Here is a 25443-nt window from a genome sequence, read left to right as displayed (position 1 = left end):
CACATCACCATGGTGTGGTGAGAAATTAGAAGTGGGTGTGGTTATTGCAGAAACACAAACATGACACTAGCAGTCACACGTGTTTTTCTATTTCTGTTTTCCGCGCTGCCATGAGTTTCTCATAAGTGTGAGATGCCCTGGTGAGAAATATCTTGTTTCTGGATTCGTGCTCTTGCGGAGTTCGTACCCGCCACAGACAGCCACAGCATGAAGCACGAAATGTGCACAAGCGTGAAGAGCGTAAACATGGTGTGAACCTGAACCTGCCTCATGAACCATGAGACATGAACCAGAGCTGCAACCAGACGCAGCATCAACACCAGCACGCACACACACGAACACACACACAAGAAACCATGCTGCACACTGTACAGTCAGTCATTACTCACTCGTGCATCTTTTCCTTTTGGACCTGATCTTTTCAAAATGTCAGCAGTCTTGCTGGCAGTGATCGGTTGACTTTCCGGTTGTGTAATTAATGTTTTCCTTGAAAATGAGCCCCTCAGAGCTTGATTTGAATTTCAAAGATACTGTAACACATCTTTATTAAACACCACTCAGTTTCCATGATATTTTATTTGCTCCTTTTGCCTTCTCCTCCCCAAACACAGTGGTTTTTCTCAGCTCTCTTTGCCTCTCTCCCCCTCTCTCTTTCGTTTAGTGCTTTTAATTTCCTAATGGATCATTTTGACAACACCGTTTTCCCCCATTCCCCTCTCACTGTTCCCTATGTTGTCAACCACCTCAGGCCAGGAACTCGCTGAGATAAATGCTGCTGACCTCCGTCTTGCACCACATTACCCAACTCCTTAGTGAATCTGGCTCAATGACAGAGGCAGCTGTCTTTTACAGTAAATTAAGTTAAATCACTCCTCGAAATGTCAGGAGCATAAATCTTGTGCATTCAGGTTTTTGTTTAATTTAATCAGTTGGCTCCTTTTAGCGATTAGAATACTTGCAATGAAGTAAGAGAACCTAATCTGTGTTTAATGCCGACAGAGTCGTGTGCATTGTCTAGATTATTGATGAATTTCACCTTGTCAAGAAGTTCACAGCCATCGATTTCCAAATTGATCCTCTACAGTCCTGCGACAGTACATTATGTCAGCAAAGCCAGTGTTGCACTCACGAGAGCAGACCTGCAAAAGTTGACTAAAAGCGTTTTGTGGTAGCACAAATTAATGAAACGTGTGAGTTGTTTTAGTAAAAATTGCTAAGTTTTATGTGCAACGTAAAACCATTCTTTTTGATTGCGGTGAGTTATATTGTCGACTGTCTGCCTCTGGCGGCATCTAGACGGCAACATATGCCTAAAATAAAATACGGGAGAAGTTAATATTTCATACAGACTCTTATATATAAACTCAAAAAACCTTATGGACTTTTATTCTGTATAGCTGTATAGCTGTTTTTGACACCCAAACCATATTTTATGCTGCTAAGAGACATTTTAATGATGTTTTTGAATCCCCATGGAGAGGATGTGAAAAGCATCCTGACAACAAAAGATATTATAAAAGTATAAAATTACAATGGATTTAACAAGATTAAAATGTACTTATCTGATAAATTATCAGTTATATCAAAAAGAAAAAAGAAAAAGCACAATAAATGGTATAATAACACATTTTAACTAAAGTCATGTCCGCATTATACTGTATTCTGTAATATTAGGAAACCATTGTTAGCAGTGACCGTATTGGCTGATGGGATTTTTTTTCATTTGCTTACTTCCTGTAACTCCTGTACTGTTTTCGAAACTAGATCATGCACCTTTTTTTTTTTTTTTTTTTTTTTTTAAGTAAATGTGTTTTAATATCACTTCACCTGATGGATGATCAACCTGTTCAGTCCAGATTAACACAGCCTTGGTGTTTAGATGATCACATGTTTCACAGCAGTATGTCTGTCTTCACGTAGAACGAGGCCAATAGCTCATTATGATGCACGGGTAGTGACTTAATCTATTTTTACTATGTTTATTGACAGTTTTCTGTTGCTATGTGATTTCTAATTAACCTACCGCTGCTGCCAGCCTTTAGGGACGTAAACCTCCTCGTGCTGCCTGAGGAGAAACATCAAGAGTATTTCTCAACCCAACGTTTCTCATGTGGTTTTCTTGCCGTAAAGCGTAAAATTAGCATATTGAGTTTTCCTCACAAGCCATCTGACATTTCAATATTGCATCGATGTGTTATTTTGCTCTGCTGTTGGGAATATATAGGAAAGTGCGATCTTTCGTGGCACTGAAGTTTCTCAGACTTGATATTTGAAAGCGTTCAGGAACAAGGAAAGGATGTTGCTGCAGATTAACCCGCTAATCCCTTTTTATGCATTAATCCTTAGAGAAGGATTTGCTACAGATAAGAGCAACACAGTCGCCCAAAAAAAAAAAAAAAATTCTAATAGTGGCCTGTCTTTAGGTGAGGAAGCTGTGGTGCTGGGCGAAGGTTCAGAAGATGGCGAAGAATCTGAGGAGCCGGTTCTTGACGTATGCAGCCCCTGCACCCCCTGCACCCCCTGCTCGATCGCCTCATCCATCGTGGTCCACATCTCTGAAGAGGAGCGGCAGAAGTACGAGGAGGAGATCCGCAAGCTTTACAAACAGCTGGATGATAAGGTTGTGAAGATTGTGTGTGCTCAAATGGGAAAACGATTACACAACTCGGCTGAAGTTTATGTAACAGTTTGTACGGACCAAATCAACAAGAAGAATATGCATGTATTATTTACTGAAATGTATTTAAAATCATACTTGTTAGCATAATCCCATGAGCATAATTCACTCTGAATTACGATCATGGGAGTGATGAATGGAGGGACTCTCAAGAATAGGTTTGATTGAGGAAGCTCTTACAGCACAGAGAGCTTTTAGCACATTATTTGAACACATTCATGTATGCATACATTGTGTTCTTCAATTCTGTAATGTGTCTTTTCATTGCCTTCACCAATTCATCCTCCATTAAATATTCAGAAGCACATTTCTGCACTACAAGGGCTTGAACCAGATATTCTCAAGCTATCATTCATGTGGACATACAGTATATTATATGGACCTTGAATACATTCTTTTTCTCCGTGTTGGTGTTCAGACTGCGATAAAACAAGCAATGCATGATATTCTATGTGACACAAAGCATGCATTTCTACTATTATTCTATTATTTTATAGAAATGAATGAGTTTGGCATTATTGGAACATGCTTTATTGAGTTAAAACGAGATACACTCTGTTTTGAATCTGCTGCATATATTATCTGTACATTGGGCGTAACCTGAATTTGTATTGCTAAATCAAAACCCACAACATGATGTTGTTTAGAGTACATTTCTGTGCTAATGAACTATATCTATTCACTGTGTCTCTCTTCCACTGAAGGATGACGAGATCAACCACCAGAGCCAGATGGTGGAGAAGCTGAAGGAGCAGATGCTCGACCAGGAGGAGGTAAAGGATCTTTGTTTTACGCCGTTTAAGCGTTCTGTTAGGCTGCTCTCCCTGAGCCGCTTCGCGAGCGAGCCTGGTGGCAAAACTCACACTTTGAGTAGAAGTCGGCTTACAGAGGTTTATGATCCATCCTGAGATGAATCACAGGAAAGTGACAGCTCCTCACAGGTGGCACAGCACAGCAAAACATTAGGTCTGCCATGCTTTTCTCGAAGCTGTGTTTGCAGCGCTTGTTAACAGCAGTTAAAAATAGGGTAGATTTCCCTGGTTCCTCAGGTAGAAGTAATGCAGGAAGAGAGTCTAAATACAGATTGATGGAGAAGTAAAGCGACGGATACCTATCGTAGTTTTTCAGACTGACAGTTTTTATTTTCAACTGATAAAAGAAAAAAAAGCACCTTTTTTTTTTCTCTGCCAAGGCAAGTTTAACAGTATAGCGCCATTCAGACAATAAACTAAATTTAAGGTGTTTTACAAGACTTTTAACATGCGTTATAAGAAAACGTTGAGGGAACATTAGAATTGCAGTTGAGCTTTTCAAAAAAAATGAAGCAAAAAGCTGTTCAATTGTTAATAAATGTGACAGAAATCACATTGAAAAAGGAAACCCAGACTGAAAGAAATTTTGATATAAAAAAAGAAATTAGAAGTATTTAGTTTGACCTGCAGAAATAAAAGCTCATATTTAAATGCTCCCACCTGACCTGACATGCGCTTCTTTGTATGCAGAGGCAACATTACTGCTCAATTTGCATGTTCTCACTGTGCACATGTGTACTTTGTACTGGTAGTCCAGTTTCCCTCCAGTAAAAATACAATGTCTTTGAGGTGAATTGATGGTTTTAAATTGCCAGTTAGTATAAATGTATGATGGATGGATGGACGGGCATCGTTCTGTAGTCTTTATTAATGTAACAGATGATGATAAAACAGATGTTTGATTAGGCCTGTGTGTTTGTGAATTAAATTATACTTGAGGGATAAACACTAATTAAAAAGACTGCATTAAAATGTAATGAGGAGTAGTATTTACAGCATATAAGCAGTAAAACCACTGAGTTAGGCAACTTAAAACATGCACTGGTGTATCGCACTCTGATGAGTTAAGGACTCCACATTTGCTTTATTTATGGATTCATTACCTAAAATGGTCCTGCTGTGGGTTAAGCTGACACGATCATAACTACCCAAGCATACTTTGTTTATACAATCATATTTTTGGACTTTTTTTGTACACCACAGTGCAAATGTGCGGGAACTCTAGCAGTATCTACATACATTTAATGTCAGTGAAATGACCCACAGAGGGCTGCAGCACTGCAGCAAACACACCAGTGGGTAAAATGATACCAGCCTCCACGGGGTTAATGGGTTTCCTAAAAGGAATATTTTAAATATTTCATCTGTTCACTTACAGCTGCTTAGCATACAAGGTTTTGTACACACATTTATCTTGTATAACCAGAAGAGTGAGATAAACAATGCAATTATATTTTATTAAAACTCAGCCAGTTGGCGTTATGAATCATGGAGAGGGTGTTCCTCTTCTACAAGCTTATCTGTTCTTTTCATCCGAGGAAATCCTCTTTTGAGTTGTACTTTAAACTCAGCTGAATCTCCCTGCCTCCTCAGCTTCTGGCGTCGTCCCGGGGTGACAGCGAGAAGGTGCAGTCGGAGCTCGGCCGGCTGCAGACGGAGAACGAGAATTCAAAGGCGGAGGTGAAGGAGGTCCTCCAAGCTCTGGAGGAGCTGGCCGTCAACTACGACCAGAAGAGCCTGGAGGTGGAGGAGAAGAGCGTGCAGAACAAGCTCCTGGCTGAAGAGCTTGCAAAGAAAATGGTATGTAGGGTTTTTGAAAGGTGCACACATCCTGAAAAGTATATATGTGATGAATTTCTTTTCAAAGTACAGGATTTATGCAGCTTTAAACCTGCATGTTTCCCTATTAAAGTATGACTTGTTGCCATTTCCTGTTCAGCTTTGTGATTCAGAGTTGGTTTATGTTCGACACTGACAGTGCAGTTAATGATTTTGAATTTTGCATTCCCAAAAGCCATCTTGTGGTCTAGTTTTGGTCCGAGGGCCGCATGTGGAAAAGATCCTTGCGATTGAGGGAGGATTTGAGCAGCAGCTGCTCTGCTGTATATATTGCAGAGAGGCAAACTGAGGAAAGAAAAGGTAGAAAAGGAACTTCCAATTACAAAGCAAATCTGTTCATCAGTTCATTTAAGCTCCTTCTGGTTGAAAATGCAATTAGAGAGATAACAAGTCAAACTGGAGCCACACGGAGAAAGAGATTAGAGGGGAAATTCTGAGAAATCAAGCCACCAGCAGTCACGTACGGATTAATGTCAGAAAAACTACAACTATTGTGAAATTTTTCACTCCGTATGGCAGAGTAATGAAATAGCAAATGACCGATTAGGCTTGAATCTGCTTGGTTTTTATTCACTCTACATCCCCGCTGAGGGTTCATTCCTGAAATACTTGATTCTGAATGTAAAAGTAATCTCAGAAAGGTATGCTCATGCTGTGATTCCTTCGACATTGCTTGTTTACGTGAGGGCAGAAGTCAGTGTCCAATATGGAACTTTTACTTAATTAAATCTGATATAATTTATCTGCTAAGCCTGAGTATTTCTTAATAACAGCGAACAGCTTTCATGATGCAAGGCCATGCAGTGAATTGGCTGTACAGAGTCAGGCTTTTTTTTTTTAATGCTTTTAAAGTTTAATATCTGTTTGCTTTGCTCTGCAGCTCTGATGGGTTTAAGGGTTGATGACATTAAGAGCCTGAAAGCATCCTCGTTTCCATGGGCTTGTTGGCCATACGTGACACAGGATATTCATTCAGGGTTGTTTCACATCAGAAACTGGTGATTCACCAGAGATTTTCATTTACGTCTTCTTTCCTAAATTTAACTCACACTAGTAAAACTATACAAACAAGATTTTTTTTTGAAGTCCCCTTTTGCTGAAGTTCAGAAAAGACCAATTTTAGGGCAGCTTTGTGGATTACAATTACAAAAACCTCATTTGCAGAACTGAAGATTGATGTGATGTGTGATAATATTGTGACTTAAAAATACTTTTAGGCAGATAACAGTTATATTTTGAAAGTAATATTTTAACACAGAGAGACAGACGATCTTTGTCAGACTGATAAACAGACCAGAGCTATGTAGACTGTCGTAAATAAACAGTGTACAGACATGTGACGTAGTGAAAACACTAAAAGTCGCAGATAAACACATGCAGGCTTTGATTCATTAATGAAGCACGCCTCACACAGTCAGAAGAGGAAGCAGGGTGCAGAACAAGAAGGCAGATTGAGTCAGGCACCTGACACTAGATATGGATTAACACTGATACAGACTCTGCAGGGACAAGAAAGATAAAACACTATAATCCCATTGGTGAAATTAATTCTGCGGATTTAACCCATCTATTGATAACCTTGACAACTCATGCTAGGAACAGTGGGCTTCCGTGTTGCTGTGCCTGGGGGGCAGCGGGGTCAAGGGTCGTGCTCAGGGACCCACAGTGAGCAGTGAGATTCATTTCCCAGATCCCAAAGAGAAATGTTTTCCCTCCCAATGAATGACGGCAGTGTTTCCTCGCAGCCTGTTCTTGACACATCATCTGGGCGAAGCTTGTTTCTCTCGTGCTGACAAACAGCTCCGGTGTGATCGATCAGAAATTAGAAGTGGATGTGATTATTGCAGAAAGGTGGACATCCATCTCCTGAGAGTTTCTCATATGTGTGAAATTCCCTGATGAGAAATATCTTTGTTCTGGATGCATGGTCTTGCAGAATAGCAGAGTGTGTATCCACCTCCACTGGGGAGCACGGACAGCCGCCGCGTGAAAAATGACATTTGTGCAAGCATGAAAAACATGAGGACAAAGAAACTCTCACAGCTCATATTAGGAAAGATATAACATAACGTTCAATCAAAAGACCTGACTGAGAGCAAAGTCCTTGTTGACATATTCAAGCAGTTTGTTAGAACATCTGCGTGACCATGATGTTGGTCAGTGTGTGGGACACACACATGCATAACTAGTTGTTATGAAAACACTGTAAGAAAGGAAACAGGGATTAGTTTATGAGTTCAAAAAACTTAAAAAAGAAAATATTTGATGGCAAGATCCACCACTTTCCACTGACTTGGATTGTTTACCTCCTCATAAGAAGATGACCATCAGACAGGTTAGCTGCTGGTGATGTGTTGGTGTTTTAATAAATGATCTTCAAGGTGAATGAACGCCACTTATGAAGCACTTCTTCACTGCTTCATTGTGCTTCACATCGCTAGTCACGTTCACCCATTCACACATCAGCGGTGGCAGCTGCCATGCAATCGTTTGGGCTTCAGGGTCTCGCTCCAGAACGCTTTAGATTGAGATGGAGGGTATTAAACTCACAACCTTGCGACTGAATCGTGACTCGCTCTACTAACTGAACCAAAATTAGGAGGGAGATTTTGCTCTCAGCAGCTCTCTTCTGAGCAGCAAGGTCGATCTAGGTATTTGCTGGATTGGTCATCATTTTGGCCAACAAAGCCTCCTCGGGCGTTTGTGTGCAGCTCCTCCATTGTCTGGGCCACTTTTCACTGCAGACATTAGTCATATACTCTTTAACGTATCCACTGAGAGATCATGGAGAGGTGAGCCTCATAGATCAAAAACATGGGCTGTGCTCATGTTGCTGACAGCTGTGAAGGTTTTCATATGACTTGCTTATTCCGAACAATTGAAAAGTACCTGGTAGAAAAATAGAGAGAAGTGAGATAAAGACCAAGGGCAGCGCTGGTCAGACCCTAATACAGCTCTGATGACTTATTCGGTGTCGTGAGTGCGCCATTATTCACCTTGTTAAAGCATTTTCAATATTTCATGCAGTGTTTTACAATCTGAAGAAGTGTTCCCTCCTCCGTCTCTGTCTTTCTTGTAGAGGCTGATACAGAAACTGATGAAAGGAGCTGACAGTACAACTACTCTCTGCACCTTTTAGTCTCCTAAGCCCTTCAGAAACTCCTCTCACTCTTCTATCATTCCTCCCGGCGCCTCTCCTCCATGGCCTTTTCACTCTCTTGTTCTGGTTTCACCTTTCACCCACCGTCTGCCGGTCTGACAAGACATGAAACTGAATGCAACCAAGAATACAATATAAGTTAAGGCGAGAATTGCAATGTTTAAAATAATCCCATTAGTCCAGCTTCTCTGGGCCTTTTTTTTTTTTTTTTTTTTTTTACTGACTTCATTGTGATTTGATAGACCTAATTCCCAAACTCTGCCATCCCAGCTGTTATGCTAATGTGCTGTGTGGCAGTTTTTCCATTTTTTTGTAGCTACAGTAGAAATGGGGGCAGCATTGACCTAGAAAAATGCCACAATTGAGCACATTCATCATCGCCGTCATCCCACCGTCTTCCCTGTTGACTTCAGCATACGGAGGAACCTCCTCTCCTCTTCTGCCACGCCGTCGCTCACGATCACTGCCACTCATCTGCACTTAAAACACCGCTCATCCATCTGCACACTTAACCCTCTTTTTTCTGCCATTATGATTAACTGCATTCTTCTTTTCAGTCAAGCAATGCTCAGCGTCTTTTTATAAGTCTTTCTTGAACCAAACACTTTCTATTAACTTTTGGGATTGTAGCCTTTTTCAGTAGATTATTTTTTGCCCTTCATGCTGAGATATTATTTTGACATGTGCTGTGACCTGGAAAATGATAGCGGGACTTGAAGTTAATGAACAAGATGAAGATGGAGAGGTACGATAAAGGAGTTAATTCTGGTGTATTTAAATATATGGTTCATCACGATTTCAATTGGCTTTTGGTCCACTGGGATGATAAACTCAATTGTCCCATTAAAAAGGAGCTCAAGTGCTTTATTTCTGTGAGAACATATGATCCACTTGTCATGAAATAAAATAGTTTCGGGAGGAATATTGTCAATTTCCACTAAATAATGTATTTTCATTTCACCCAGTTTTCTGGATCTTGTGGTCTCAAGAAGCCTCTGAACTAAGACCAAACCTTGTGATACTACATATGTTGCTGTGGTCATTTTTGGTGATGGTGTTGAAAATACTGACATTTACATTACTTAAGAAGCATCCATTTATTTACACCACATCTTCAGCGTGAGACCATTTAACTGGAGCCGCTTCCTGCTAACAGAGGGTCAAACACGAAGTCCAGCCAACCAGTTCGAGTCCGTTACCATAGACTGCCATTTAGAAGGTATTAAAATAAACTAAAAATGTGAAACAGTATTATGTTATGTGAGAGTATATTGTTGATAAGAATGCATTTCTCAAGCTATGAACAGTTACGGGGTCTTAATCCAGGTGTTATGATTGGATGTTATGTTACAGCTTGCCGCATATGAAAAATTGTTTGAGTTTAAAAAGTTTCCAGACTTGTGTCTGACTTCAAGTCACGGCCATGTTTTGCAATCTGCAGAGGCCCGTCACCGTGATCGTGCTACAGCGATAAAGTTTTCTTGGTCTATTTACTTGTTGCTCATGTTAATCAGATTGAAGCTACATTGTCTGCAGCTCTCTTCCACGCCTTTGTTTTGCAAAAGCTGGAGCTTCGATTGAGCCCAAACAGTTTCAAGGAGGAAGGTTAAAACAAGCTCCCAGATCCTTTCATCCAGTGCAGATGCCATCGAGTTGAATGTTAGCGGTTCATTGATTTGTAATTTAGGGGCTATTACGTTTGGCTTCTTGGATTACTTGGGTGAGGATGAGATGAGGGGTTAAAATGCAGCTCCTGGCAGGACAATCTCCCAGGTTAAAAGAATCTGCAGTCCCATTTCTCTCACTGCCTTTTCTACACAATTTGTCTTCCTCATCATTTGTGCGTTTTCTTCTTGTCACACAAAAATTCTCCCACAACACCTCTCTCTCCTCTCTCCATGTCTCTCTTTCTCACCTCCTTCTGTCTCCCAGCGGATTGACTTCTTGATTGCTCTCCTCTCCTCCCTCAGTCTCACCTCGTGGCTTTGGAGGCGGAGCTGTCGCGCATCCAGGAAGTGAGCAGCCACCAAAGAAAACGCATCGCGGAGATTCTCAACGGGCTCATGAGGGATTTGAGCGAGTTCAGCACCATCATTGGAAACAAAGACATCAAGCTGGTGAGTGGCAGATGTTGGCGAACAAAAACACTGTTTCTGTGAATAAATAAAAGGCAGTGTCCTAAAATATTTCCTGGAAACGAATGCGAGTGGAATTTTATTCATCTTTTATTTGTCTGATCATATTCATCAGAACTAGCTTTCTCATTCTTAGTTACGGAGGAAACAAAAACACCAACTGCTTTAATGAAGGTTTTCTCAGTATCTTAGCAGTGATCAGTGCACACCTCCCTTCTTCACTTTCTCTCCATGTTTCATTCTAACTTCTGACACGTTGTCATGCGCTGCTGTGTGCTTCATGTGGCAGACTCTCTGCTCTTGTATAGAGTCCAAAATAAATATCACAAACTCAATTTGCATACATCATTTCCAATTGTCAACACCAGAGATGCGCAATTTCTGCAACACACAAATGCAACGCCTCAAGAAAGTAACTCATAAATCACTGGAAAGTCAGATTATTTCTATTTTAAATGCTGCCACATTCATAAATGTCATGCATTAGTGGGAAGAGCTGCAGGGCTAAGCTGAGCTGTGATAATGAAAATGTTTCGATGCCGAACAGCTTTTCTTTACTGATGTTGTCGACTCCTGTTTTGAGTTGTTCGTATCCATAGGCATCTAATTGGTATCCTGTTGTTCAGGAATGTGTTCAAATACCTATGGCACTTCTGTTGCGATATCAAGGAGTGGAGAGGATGCTCAGAATGCTTTGCTGGTTGCAGCAGAGACTCCAGCGTCTTATGATGGAGACTGTGAGGCTGCATCTGTTTCACTGGAGAAATGAAGCTTGTCATCAAAGGGCGCCGTCTCCATGCAGGAGATATCGAGATGGAATTCTGCAACCGCTGCCAATCCCATATCTCCTCAGTCTGGGACCGAATTCTATCCTTCAAGATGACTTCCTACAAAATTGCCGCAGTCTTGATCTAAACCCCCTTAAATATTTGTGTTATTGGACAGCATGATGGCAGATTAGTCACCAGAGGCACCACAACCTCAAAGCAGGAGTAAATGAAAACAGCAGTGGCAGAGATGGTTTGTTATTTTCCTCATCTTTGCTGCTCATCCCACACATGCATGTTCCTGACAAATTTGCAATGGAAATAATCAGGTTTTGGAAAGGTATAACATCTACTTCAAAGAAGCAAAGTAAAGAAATAATGGAGCATGAACTTTTTCCACTATGAAAAAATATTGTTGGTTTTTACATCCACACCAATAAAAATGAGGAAACTCACAAACTCAACATGCAAGCTTATTTGCTACTTCTGAAAATGATTGTATTGTTTATCATTTGTTTTTACCATGTATGAGAACGAGATGCACCCCCCTCTCAGGCTGAAGCTACTCTTGTGGCGAGATGCATTTCGTCAGCGGGCTCCCGACAACTTTTGTTTATTGAAAAAAAGATATTCTGTTTTACCTCCTATAGTCTCAGGTTTATTAGTGGTAGGCTACTGCCCTGACATGTTTGATATCTCCATATTTTTGTGCTGGTGGGGGCTCAATGCTTCTTCAAATCACTGTTTGTGGATTTAAGGCTCATTTTAAATTCACCTGTTTGCATGAGATGTTTTATTTTATTTGCAAGTCACCTGAAAAGTTAAAGTGCAAATCACTTTAACTTTAACACACGTTTTGCAGTGTTTTTCCTAAATCAGGTTATTAATTTATAGACTTACTATGAAGTCATGATTTAGTCAAATCAACGTGCTCAGGCTCTAAAGTTGCACATTTCCCTTCTGCTGGTGCCTCAGCATCACTAATGCACCATTGCACTCTCACTAAATAAAGTCTGGCAAACCTTCAATGTCCTTAGCATAAATTTGCACACATTTCTTCCTTAATTAGACTTGACAAATTTAGCATCTGTGTAAAATCATTTGTCCTGATGTGCATTTGAAACAGATTTCTGCTTTTCTGTGGCTCTTTACAATAACACACTGTGTAGCCAGTGCCTGAAGGATTTTGATACAACCTCCGAATGATAGTTTACAGGCATGCTTCATGTTCTCCGTGTTCTCCAGTATTTCATTCTGCATAGTTCATTTCAGAAGCTGTGAGCCACAGAATCAGCTAAATGATGCAGTTAAGCTAATGGCCGAGCATACAAAACGCCAGAGAGTGTTTCTGAGATGCTTCGCTCCCCCACAAAGTGTTACTGATTGGCTTCGGGTCCGCAGCTGGCCCCCGGATAGCTCTCTCTCAATCTTGATCAAACATCTACTCGACTCCTCTCTAAACTGTCTCCCCCGGTCTCTTCCTCGTCCGTCTCCAGCCCATGGAGATTACGGGCGCAATCGAGGAGGAGTTCACCGTGGCTCGCCTCTACATCAGCAAGATAAAGTCAGAGGTGAAGTCCATGGTGAAGCGCTGCCGCCACCTGGACAACCTTCAGATGGAGTGTCACCGCAAGATGGAGGAGACCGGCCGGGAGCTGTCCTCGTGCCACCTCCTCATCTCACAGGTGAGGCGCGTAATGAGAGAAGTCGATCTGTCAGTCAAGTGGAAAATGTGAGGGAAACTGTTGATGAATAGGAACTATAGACCCAACAAGTTTCCTAAGCAAAATATTAATTATTAGCACAAATGACTGAATGGCGTCTTGAATACACTCTTCATCAATGTAATTTGCATCACAATGAGCTGCACAGTCCGTGGATGATGCTGATTAGTCTGTTCAAAGGTCGTGTCCTCAAAACACGACGCAGCAGCGACAGAAACTATCGGCAAACAAACTGTCGCTCCTTGTTTTATCACTTTGAGCTGCTTTGGATGTCTGAAGTCAGCATGGTTCAGACTTGGTACACTAACTCAGAAGAATCTGCACTCTATCCTGCCAGGGAAATTCTAAAGGGCACAGAGCAGATTTACAAACATAAATAAAAGACATTTTTTGCATAGTTTTCAAAAAAACAACCAGCAGTGTTAACCCTTCACAGGTATGCTTGCAAATTTAACATTTTTAAAGATCAGAACATGTAAAAGTGTACAAACATGTGCACGTTTTAATTTTACTCAGCTCTTTTAACCTTCTTAACATTTTGGAAAGTTTATAACAGGATAAAAAAAAAACCACAATGCCCCAACAAAGAGTTTATCATACACGACTTTGAGATGTCGTGGGTTAACGTTGAGGATAAAGCCGTATAAAGAGACCTTGTGAGGCGTCTGAAGGATGTGTGACAGCTGCGTCAGGGTAAATTCCCAGATCATACATTTTCAATCATTTGCAATGATGAAAGGGCAAAAGTGTATTTCGTCTTTAGCGCTCTTCCTCTATGGAGTTGTTTGATCGTCAGTAAACCTCCCGTGTCTTTATGTTCTGATTTTCAGCACGAGGCAAAGATCCGCTCTCTGACGGAGTACATGCAGAACGTGGAAATGAAGAAGCGGCAGCTCGAGAACAGTTATGACTCTCTGACCGAGGAGCTGGCGAAACTCCAAGCTCAAGGTAAAAAACTCAATAATGTACATAATGAAGCCAAACAGCAGTTTTTTTAAGTGGAGGATGAAGGAAAAAAAATGCTGACACCCAGGAAGCAAATTATAAGACAAGGGCAGAGATTTCATGTCGATGTTACCAGGTTTCTTTTCCATGGAGTCCTCAGATGACGTATTGGAGGGGACAGTTTTACAAGTGATGAATTAGGGGTTCAGATTGGATTATTGTTTTACATAAAAGTGATTTGTTTTAGGTTTTGATGATGTTTGATCTCTCAACAAAGTGTCTTTGTTCGTTCTGACTGATGATTGATTAAGAGCTAAAATCTTAAGACTGAGTGTGTTCAAAGAAATATCAAGGCTGTAGCTGTGGAAAAATGAAGCCAGCACCAACCAATCACAAATTTTGTGAATCGATTCAATTCTTGAAGAAGTCTGTGAGATCCTAGCACTTGTTTCACACCTGTGTGCAGCATTGCCTCTGTTACGAGCAAACACAAACTTTATCGTCTTTGCATAACCTTGCATAAGTTACCGTCAGTGTTCTGACTAGTGACTAGTGACTTCCAATGTCAAGTTTGGTAGTTCGAGTTCCTTCTCAACCCCAGGTGTGTCTAATGTTGTGTGAGGTGTGTGACTGGGTGACAGTGACTGATGACAAACAGCCTGTTAAAAATGAACTGTACAAGTTGTAACAATCAGTGAGTTTAATCAAATTCATGTGCCATATGTTATGTATTGCGCCGGCGTTTATGCTCGATGAAAAATGACTGAAGTTCTCACAAGATAATGACTGAATCACGTCATTCAAAACTACCCAGGCTATAGTGAGAATTTAAAGTGTATATATTATTTTATGTCAAAAATTAAAAGAGGAATTATAAACATAAAATCAAAATCTAAATTTGGACAGCAAAGTAGTTCCTCAGAGATTGTATTTAGATTTCAAAAATCTTGAAGCTGGTGATGAGCTGGAAAGATTGTCTCATGGTTGGAAAACCCCCCATACCTCCATCTTCTTTCCTGCTTTGTCCACATCAAACCACTTCCCTGACCCACATAACCACCTCCAGCTCATTTGGAAAGACCCCAGGCTTCTCAAACTGGCCAAAGATATAATCTCCTCAGTTGGGTCCTGGGTTTATCCTCTGGGCCATATCTCAGCGGGTGCACTTCCAGAAGGAGGCGTCCAGGAGGAATAATTGGCTCCTCTCTATGTGGAGGAATAACGGCTTGTCTTTGATCTTCTTCCGAATGTTGGAGCTTCCCGCTTTATGATAAAGAGTGGCGACCGTCACCCCGTGGGGAAAAGTCATTTCAGCCACCTGTGACTAGAAAGCTACACAAATGAGCTCTATTTTCACCACGACTGCCTGATAAAGTGACTGCATAACGACTGCTGCTCCCCTGAACCCTCGATTGATCTGGAGATCCTCCTTCCTGCACTCCCAAATAAGACCACGAGACACCGAGACAAAACCTGGTTATCCCTCCCTACCTGGATAGGACTGTCATGACTTTTCAATGAAAGAACCATGTAATCAAACTTTGAGGTGTTGAAAACATGCAAATAACACAAAAAAACATGTTCATTATGTCACATTTAATGCATCACAGCAAAAGTTCTACATCTTCAATAAAGAAGCACTTTCATCCAAAGCCACTGGTTTCTGAGAAAGAAAAAAAACACAACACCACTTGCTTTCAATGAAGCAAGCATAAAAGTGTAGAGCGCAAGAACAGATTTGAGAAAATCTTGCATCTGTACCTGCTGCTTTCTGCTCTGACCACATGATGCCTAGGCCAAGGCCAGCAAACAGAAAAATACAATTTAGGGTTGTTGCTGTTATTTTTTAGTGGGAAACCGACACATTGCATTTGCAGGTATCAACATAAATTTAGCTACGTATCATTGGGAAACAGTGATTGATTGCAATGAATCTTTTTTTAAGTTGAAGCAAAGGATGTTTTATACAAACTGCTCAAGGATAAAAGCAGGGAAGCAAAAATGTTTCCTGTCAAAGAGTGTCTTGTTTGTCTCAGCCAAAGAAGTGGGACAACATTCAATTCAATTCAATTTTACTTCTATAGGGCAAATTTCAACACATTTGTTCCACATCTACAGAGTAATGCAGTGTGGAAATTGCTGTTTGCCCTCAGTGCGCTATGAAAACACCTTATTGAAATGCTGACAAAGACTGACAACTATCAAAATATCAGGGTTTTTTTGTAAATAAACATGTATCTTGTCAGACCTTAACTTCAAGTATCAATATTCTTCAGACATACTAAGTCTATATAAAATGTGCAGCTACTAGTTTTCTCATAAAATGCCTTTGCCCCGAGCTCAGGTTGAGCTTGCGTGAGAGAAATGGTAAACAAGGGACAAAGATGTTAACATTCATACACACACGAAGGTGAAAGAGGGAAATTTCAATATGACCTGACAGGCACCAAACATCAGATTTATCGTGGATAAGTCTGGCCCAATACAAGGCCGCAGGAGCAAATCCAATCAAACAGCCAGAAAATCAGGTCTTTACTCAGTCTTGATCCAAATCAAGTAAACAGCTCAAGTAGCAAATTCCTCCAGAAATGGCATTGTCCTGAAGGGATTAAAATTGTAAATGATGCTCCAAGATATTGAGCAACGTCCTGTGAGGCGCTGCAGTGTGAAGGGTGATATTTGGAGCAATGCACAGCTCGAGACAGCTGAGACGAATCTAGTCAGTCAAAAAAAAATAACCTCCGAACCAAATAAATTACTAAAACACAACAAATCTGTTCTTGTGTTCTAGTTTTACCAAAAAGAGAATAATTTAAAACAATTTTGTTGGTTTCAGTGGAGAGTTTTAATGCTTTCTAGAGGTCTCTTTATCCCGTTGAGGAAAAAAAAAAAGCAATGAGAGTAATGAACAGCAAACATTTCTCAACACCAGCAGCCAATAGATTAATGGTGCATTTGAAATTTGTGCAAGGTCCAGGTACCTGTTGGCAGCACACTGACAAAACTCACAGATTAGACCCTATAGGCACCATAAATCATCCTTCCTCTTCAGTCCCACAGATTCACATTAAACAAACAGTGTATTTAAGGACTGGTAAATCAATTGTGGTTCTACTAAACGCTCAAGCCAGACTATCCTCGAGTCATCACAGAAGTGGATAAATACAAAGTGCTGCAGGTCGTGTTGATTGCACAGTCTGGTGCAGGCTAGAAAGCTTTGTAATTTCATCATCAGACGCCAGACAACAGCAGCGAGTCAATGCCAGGTCAGCCTGACACAATAGCCGCCATTTGCTGGTAGTTATTGTCTCACCCGAGGCCTGACTTAGTGTAGATCACACTGACCCCCGGGTCAACGGGAGGCGCCGATGCTGCTGCGCTGTCAAAGTCAAACTCCTTTCACCTCTTTAATCAACATTTGTGTGTAATTGTCTTTCATCTATCTGCTCTCTGTTGGTCTTTCCTCACTGCTTTTCTCTGTCTCTGTCACTGTAACCAAACTAATCGGAATTTTTGTGAGTGTGTGTGTGTGTGTGTATGTGTGTGTGTGTGTGTGTGTGTGTGTTCCCTTGTTCATATAAACTGCTGCATACTGACCCAGGGGACTCTTGACACTGCAGGAACAAAAATTAGGTCATAATCAGGAGAATCAACACATTTTTGAATTAAGATCTGTTTTAGGTCAAAATGTGGATGTCTAAGGTCAGACTGCTGTCAGGATGAGCCGCTGCCAATCTATGGTTGTACTGATTAAAGGGCAGTTTACCATCATCTGACTAAAAAAACCCAGCGGGCCATCACATGCTTTATACTGAGGTGCTTTTAAGGCCAGACTAATATTAAAGCGTCTTCTGGTAGAATACGGCTTAGTTGTTTTTTTGTTCCCAGTGTGGTTGTTTTATGGGTGGAATAACATGTTTCATTGTCAATTACTAGTTACGTCGGCCTAGAAAAATAACATGTATGTGTGTATTTGTGTACGCGCGCGTGTGTGTTTGCCAGAGAGCATGTCACAGATGACAAGAGGAGAAAAACACACCTCTGTCCAGGATCCCTGCGATATAAAGGTAACCATGACTACAGTGAAAGCTACTTAGCGCGCTGACCTTTTACCACGCTGCATCAGCGGCAGTTTGCTAACTGCAGGTGTGCATGTGTGTGTCCCTGTGACAACAGTGATTGCTTTGCTTTCATGTGTCACTGTGCTGCCTGTGCTTGTTCTTGTGTTTTGTTCCATGTTTTGTGGACTTCGGCGAGCAGAAATTTGAACCAGGGTAGTTTCTCACGTTCCGTAATGTGCTTACTTGCATTTCTTTCTGAGAGATGAGATGATCAATTCTGCTTATATGTTTGCACAATATGAAGCTGCTGCCAGCACCTCGGGTTCAGTTGCATTAATACTGCAAAACAACATGTCAGACTGTTTCCAGACGCTTCAGAAAACATGAGAGTTCACTGGGCCCGGGCACACTTGAGATTTTCCATCTATTTCTTACTTGTCCGTCTACCTATATTTTTGAAAATGCACTCTGCATGCTCCAAGATGTCTTCTTCAATTTCATGTTTTCTTTTTTATATGCATTACAGGACTCCACTGGGGAAAAATGTAATCCTATATTTCCTGTACAGGCCGCCCTTGACAAAACAATTTCGATTTCAGTGTGGTTTAAATGTCGTGTGCATGTAGGACTATATCTACATGTACTGTTTTTACATATGGAACGATTTTTTTAGTCTAAATCAGCAACTTTAGCCAAGCCATATGCAACCCAATTTGATATCAAGTTGGATAATACAAAAGATGAAAAAAAAAAAAAAACATGTCCAAAAATCATATCCTGCAATTGCGGATTTTATTTTGTTTTTGGATGTTTGAGTGATTTTGGCTGCTCATGTACAAGGTTGCCACAGTGAACCATGTGATTCCCGTTTTGATTCACAATGCACAAATTTTACACTGGATGCATTTCCTGAAACAAGTTGAGCAGGTGCAAGGTAATGGCTTTGCTTATGGACCAGTGATTCAATGGCAGGAGGATTCGAAATAGGGACTGTTAAAGCGTGTCGATTTCAAGGCCGCCACTGTCCATCCATGCAGTGTTTCTCTTCGTGAAGGTAAAAGCCTGGTAAAAACTCATAATACATCCATTTACTGTACAAATAGCCTGGTTTACACTGACTTTTAAAGATCCAATGACTGTGAAAACCCATTTTCTTATGTTGGATTTAGCTTTTGTAACTTCACAGCAGTGTCATCATGCAGCTTTTTGCTGCTGTTTCTGAAGCAGATAGCATTAAAGGAAACTGTGATCGAGCTTTATCTGAGTTTTAGTTTCTATTTGAAACTTAAACTTTCTTCTCACAGATGGGGAGCTTATCTCCTTTTATAAAAAAAAAAAAAATTCTTGGTTGGCATTATATATGCGGTAATTTAAGTGGCAAAGTTAGGGAAAAATATATGTCCTCCTTTAAAAATAACTTCTAAGAAAAATGCTGCCCAAGAATATGCCATTATGCAACAGAATTATCAAACAAAAGACATTATTCCTCTACTAAAACAAAGATGTCTCCAGCCGCCAGTATCTGCTTTGTGCTTGTGGATGTGTTCGTCGGTGCTTCTTCATGTTGGTGTGTGTGTGCTTCTGTGTCACGCGCTCTGACTCCATTAGCCGATCTCAGTTGCAGAGTGTGTCACAATCTGCTTCGTGTGCTCGGTTCCCACGTGGCTCCCGAGGTCCGCATGTGCATTGGCCTGTGTAATTCTCCCCTTGTTATTTAGTCATTTTATTTTCATTGTGCCCCCACGTCGCTGTGCAGCTTCCCTTCTGTCTGTCAGCAGATACTAAATATGTCTCTCATCCTCCCGTCTCGCCCGGATCGCAGAAGGCCCTGGAGCAGCAGATGGAGTCGCACCGTGAGGCGCACAGCAAACAGCTCGGGCGTCTGCGAGATGAGATCAATGAGAAGCAGAAGACCATTGACGACTTAACCGAGTCAGTGCTCCATTCTAATTCTTCGCTTTGATTTTAAATCACCGTCTGTCTAAAATCAACAGATCACTTCAGAAATAGTCTAAAAGTGCAAATAGAGATATTGATATTCTAAAAATAGAGTGGAGATATCATTGTGCAAAGTATAGAAATCCCATTGGTGTCATGACAAATATGTGTTTACTGCTGTCTTTGATATGTGTGGCACAGATATTTCTAAGCTGCTGACGAATCACCAAACAGCTGTCTGGGTGCTTGAATCTGAAATTCAATTTCACCCTCGTAAGCGGCAGGGAAAAGCCCAAACTGGGAATACATAGTCTCAAAGGCAGGGTTTTACCCTCAGCTGGAGCTGCTTGAGTGGCTGAGATGAATACGTGTGGGTGGTTTACATGTTGAGGAAACCGCAGTGTGGGAGGACTTCAGCTGGAAGCTGCTGAACCTCAATAAGAGAAGCTTCCTGCTCAGTCTGCCTCAGGGAAACGCCGTCCAATCAGGTTTCCCATTTTGATGATGTACCATATCAAGCATGACCATCTGGGAGGAGGCAAGTGGGCAGACCCTCTCAGCAGGGGGGGGGTAAAATATATTTCCCAGCTGACCTGGGAGCGTCTGTTTAACACCCAGAGAGCAGCTGTGGAGAAAAGACACGCTGGGCTGCTCCGCTTATCCCGCTTGCGCAGCCTGGTTTGGATAAGAAGCTTGAAACTGGACGGACGGATGCTTGTGATTTTTAACACATGTGAAAAAGAAGCAGCCATTGTTTTTCCTTTTACAACTTTATCCTCTTCAGGCTTCTGTGATGCTTGAGCGGATCCCGGCTGACTCTGGGAAAGGCAGGGTACACCAGAGACAGGCCGCCAGTCCGTCACAGAGAAACAAACACACACACTTCAGGTTACACTGGCACCTAATGGCAATCATTAATCAGTGACATGTGGTTCCCTTCAGGTTCCGCAATATACAACAGGAAAGGTTGAACGGATCAGACACATGGAGGAAAATGAATAAAATCACCAAAAATGATGGTGAGGGCCCAAGTGTGCCCAATTATTTCAAAAACACGGTCTGTCTGTAGATAAAGGGACACTCCAGTGCTTTAGTTGAAACGTAATTACACACTTGAGCCAGTAAATCCTCCAAAACGTCCATCTGAGTGCAACTACACTGATGTGAGTTTAGGGCAAAAATAAACCCCCAGCCCCACATGAGGAGGCGATACTTCATTTTACCACTGAACTGGAGACTCGGGGTGGGAAGTAACTTGCACATGATCAGTATAAACATTTGTCATTCAGTTGAAGGCGTTAAATTCAAACAGGAAGCTGACTCCGGTTCTGTTTTATTACGCAGTGTATTCACGCTCTGGTCTTTTTCCTGCTGAAATCACACATATTTAACTACAGAATTCTCCTGAGTGAGTTTGTTTTGACCTCTTCAGCTGTAACCAGAAGCAGCAGTTGGAGTTGGAGCAACTGCACGGCGACTTTGAACGTCTCCGAAGCCAGGAGCATCACAAGAGCCGGCAGCTGGAGGAACTGACGTGAGTCGCTGCTTTACTGTCCTGGCCGGCTTTCAAACACTTCAGCATATGGAGGCCTGGGGGCAAGCTGCCGCTTTTGATGCATGTCTTCCATTCGTCTCTGTCATTTGTCTTTCTGTTGTCTATTTATTTTCCTCCCACTCTGGAGCTCTCTGTCGTTTTATTTACAGTGTGCGACTCTCTCTGAGGAATAATACAGTCATAGAAATGGTGGATGAAATTAGCTGGAGGCTAATGTTTTTAACCCTTTTCTGCCTCTTTTTTTTTCAAATCTGACTTTTGTTGCATCTCCTTAATGGTTTTTCATCATAAAATAGCAGCTGGCTGCTAATAGGCTCATTTCTGCGTTGACCTTTGCAGCATATTTCATCAGATGGCAGATGGGTAGCAGCCCATGAGTGGGACAGCCGGTCTCCGATGCCTTTGTTCTCCATTCATGAATTATTCTTGCAACGCGGTGGTAATCACTTGGGCATGGAAAAGTTGAGTTTGTATTTGCCATCTATCTACCTGACAATCTGTCTGCCTCTCTATAGATTTCTCCATGAACGGCATGAGCAGTCAAAGCAGGACCTCAAGGGCCTGGAAGAGACTGTTGTAAGTCATTATTTTCCGTTACAATTCACTTGGCCCTCGCACAAGCCACCAATGCACTAAATAATCGGTTACTGCTTTAACTGCACCCATTTCCCTTTTTTTTTTTTTTTTTTCTGCAGGCTCGTGAGCTCCACACCCTGCACAACCTCCGCAAGCTTTTCGTTCAAGACCTCACAGCTCGAGTTAGAAAAGTAAGCAAGTACAACCTAACAACACAACACGCCTAAAAGATTCCGTGCATCAAATAGAAGTGGTGTTATTACAGTTTTCGGTTGTTGTTTTAATTTACAATGCTACACAATTCATGTTTCTATTGCTAGAGTGCTCAGCCGGATGATTGTGGAGGATATATCACCCAGAAGCAGAAGATTTCCTTTCTTGAAAACAACCTGGACCAGCTTACAAAAGTTCACAAACAGGTAACAAAACCATAAATTACCATCCCGAAGACAGGAAGCATTTTTTCATGGCCACCATTTCCCTGCTTTTATTCAGGTTGCGATGTTTTGTCTCACTGTTTTGTGGCGCTGCAGAAAGGCAGAAATATGAGAGCTGGATGAATATAAGAAGAAGGAGAGAAAGGAGCGAGCTCAAATTAAAACACAGAGCCATGTGCGCCGTTCGTCATTGCACTCCTTTGGGCGAAAGTAACGCTTGCGCCATCAATCATCCCACCACAGCAACTCTGCGTGAGCGTCTGCTTGAAAACAGAGCAGCAGGAGGTGCTCCTCCACGCTGCGTTTGGGGAAAAAGGAGCCACGCAGCATAAAGCAGTAACTGGGAATTGATGAACACAAATGAATCCATCCTCATGCAGGTGCAAACCCTGTCAATCTCCCGCCTCTGCTGAGATTACACACAAACTCTCAACGGCGGCTCAAAAACAAGAAAACAACATGCGCGCACGCACTCCTCTTGTCTTGCTTTAATAGGCCTAAATGCACCGCAGCAGTGGACTGAGTGTTGACGTGCTAAATGTTCTACAAACTGGCACATATTCTCCGGTTGGCAGATCGGTGAGAGCTGCATTGCAGCAGTTTGTCAGGCAGAAAACCAATCCGAAAGTGGCTGCTGGGAAACTCCATCCCATCCACCACCTGCTGATACTGTGGGAATGGAAGACGAAAGCCGTAGTCATAAATCAGCGGCGGAGAGCGATAAGACGCCTGAAGACGGGCAGGGGATGGTGCACAGGGGCTGCGGGTATCTCTGTCACCGCACAGATATAATAATGTCGGTCTGTCTATCAATCTGCACACACACAACACTCGTGATTCCTCTTATAACATCATTTACCTCCTGTGGGAATCTCACCTTCAGTGTTTGTTTGTTTTTTTTCTTCTTAAAATGACTCACTGAAAAATAATAAACTGCTGCTGCCAGGCTTCGGGAAGACAGATTGAATTCATGAATGCTTCATATGTTTGATAACTTTGTGAACCCTGGGGTCTCATGCTCGGAATCTCCACAGGGTGTGCATTAGTTTGCATGATCACGTAGCAGCGGACTGGTAGTCACGACCGCTCCTACATACGGGAAGCATGTAGAGTACAGCAATTTAGGATCGATAAATCTCTGCATTGATTTTGCGACATGGGGCCGTACAAAAACCAGTTCATTATTAAGAAGCAGGCATGCTGTAAGTGATATGATCTGCTATGGTTTCTTATTCTTTCTTTATTTTTATCGCATTATTTGTCGCATCAGTGCCTCTTCACCAACTTTTTTCAGGAAAAAATAAACCTTTATGTTCTTATCAGCTTCCATCAAACAATCAGTGCAGCATTCAAAATGGCAAAAGTGAATTGTTATACCGTCTCCTGTGTTGACTGAAGTGTTTATTTTGTTTACTGCCATTAAAGTTGCAGTTTCATTTTACCTTTCTTTGTTTACCCTCCACATTTCTGTAAAGTGGCTTCGGCTTCTGCTCAAACACTTGAAGGTTACATCGTGCAGCAGTGTATGGATTACAGTCCTTACCTGGTATAGAAATGTTAACAAGAGCAGCTTTACATAGATACATGAACCTTATGTCAATATCTGCAATAATTGGTAGTCAAATCTTCATCAAGGTCAGAAATGACGATCACAATGTGCCGGAGATAATACCATACCATTATAATCCTCTGTGATTACATTGAATGTACTTGTTAAACACCATCATCAGCAGTAGTGGGAGGAAGTACGCCAAACCTTTGATTCAATGACTAGTTAAAGCTTCATTCGCAGCCATAATTTTATAGATAAATTTTTAAGAGCTGCAGATGAGACGTGCTTCACCTTCAGGAGGGATTTTTTAACAGTTGCCCTTTTCGCACACTTAGAGCTCAGTCCTGTTCTGTACTTCTCTCTTTGGGTCAATTCAGAGCTCCTCTATTGAATCACATGTGAGCCTGCTGACAGTCAGCCTGACAGGATCCTGGAAGAAACTTCAATAAACCTGAAAATTCAATTTCCCCCCTTGATGCTCAGGTCCAGATGAAGCTGTATTTTATCACAAATTATGTTAGAAATAGAAATAATGGATTCATGTGTGGCCAGCTTGAAGGCAGAGCTTGTTTGTCGCGGTGAGTTTCGGTGGGCTCCTGGCATTGTGAGGGAGCTGAGGCTGTTTTGTCAACAGAAAGCGCATTGTTGTGTACGCGGCCTTCCTATTTGGGACGATTGCTCCAGTTCAAAGTGAGGGGTCATGTGGTCACTTAGATCAATAAGTCTTTACACGCCCTGCTCCACTCTTCGCCAAAAGAAGGGCTGTGTCACATTGTGAATCAGGACGGTGCCTCTCCTGTAAAGGTGATGGGACACCCATCAATCAGTCCGCTGTCACTTAATCCAGCTCAGGGTTGTGGGGCGCCGGGTCCCGCCCCACCTGACTGCGGCTGAAGGCGGGACACAGACCACAGAACAAGAAGAGAGAGAGTCTCACACACACACCCAGACATTCAAACGCAAGGGGAATTTAAAGTCATTAATTGCCCTCAAATGCATGTTTTTGGTCCGTGTGAGGAAAAGTGTCTGGAGAAAACCCAGCTGTGCTCACTCCACACTGAGGAGATTCCTACTACGAGACCAGAGTGCCCACCACTCCACTGCGACGGAACAAACACTTTTTGATCAGTGCTGCAGAGCAGAACAATGAGAAACGCAGACGCTCCAAACATCCCTCCAAGGTTTTATAGATAGAAGACTTTAAAGAAAACAAAACCTCTTTGAAAATTGCGTCCGTGACAGAAATATAGAAACTGTGTTAAAAA

The 25443-nt window shown here is 41.7% G+C and overlaps 1 protein-coding gene across 2 annotated transcripts in view; it reads left to right on the top strand.

Moving 5' to 3' along the window:
* kif5ab (kinesin family member 5A, b) overlaps window positions 1-25443 on the top strand; it is a 73149-nt gene that overhangs the window by 36834 nt on the left and 10872 nt on the right. For both annotated transcript variants that reach the window (XM_030091747.1, XM_030091748.1), the window contains exons 12-23: window positions 2424-2620; window positions 3382-3450; window positions 5083-5289; window positions 10459-10605; window positions 12887-13075; window positions 13945-14062; window positions 18062-18126; window positions 19943-20052; window positions 21491-21592; window positions 22129-22189; window positions 22309-22380; window positions 22510-22608. In XM_030091747.1, the coding sequence (XP_029947607.1) occupies window positions 2424-2620; window positions 3382-3450; window positions 5083-5289; window positions 10459-10605; window positions 12887-13075; window positions 13945-14062; window positions 18062-18126; window positions 19943-20052; window positions 21491-21592; window positions 22129-22189; window positions 22309-22380; window positions 22510-22608 (1436 nt within the window). The remainder of the gene's footprint in view (window positions 1-2423; window positions 2621-3381; window positions 3451-5082; window positions 5290-10458; window positions 10606-12886; window positions 13076-13944; window positions 14063-18061; window positions 18127-19942; window positions 20053-21490; window positions 21593-22128; window positions 22190-22308; window positions 22381-22509; window positions 22609-25443) is intronic.

This window comes from Salarias fasciatus, chromosome 5, assembly GCF_902148845.1.
Source record: "Salarias fasciatus chromosome 5, fSalaFa1.1, whole genome shotgun sequence".
NCBI classification, from domain to species: Eukaryota; Metazoa; Chordata; class Actinopteri; order Blenniiformes; family Blenniidae; genus Salarias; species Salarias fasciatus.
Note: the sequence above shows the minus strand (reverse complement) of the source record. Positions and strands in the feature narration are given on the sequence as shown.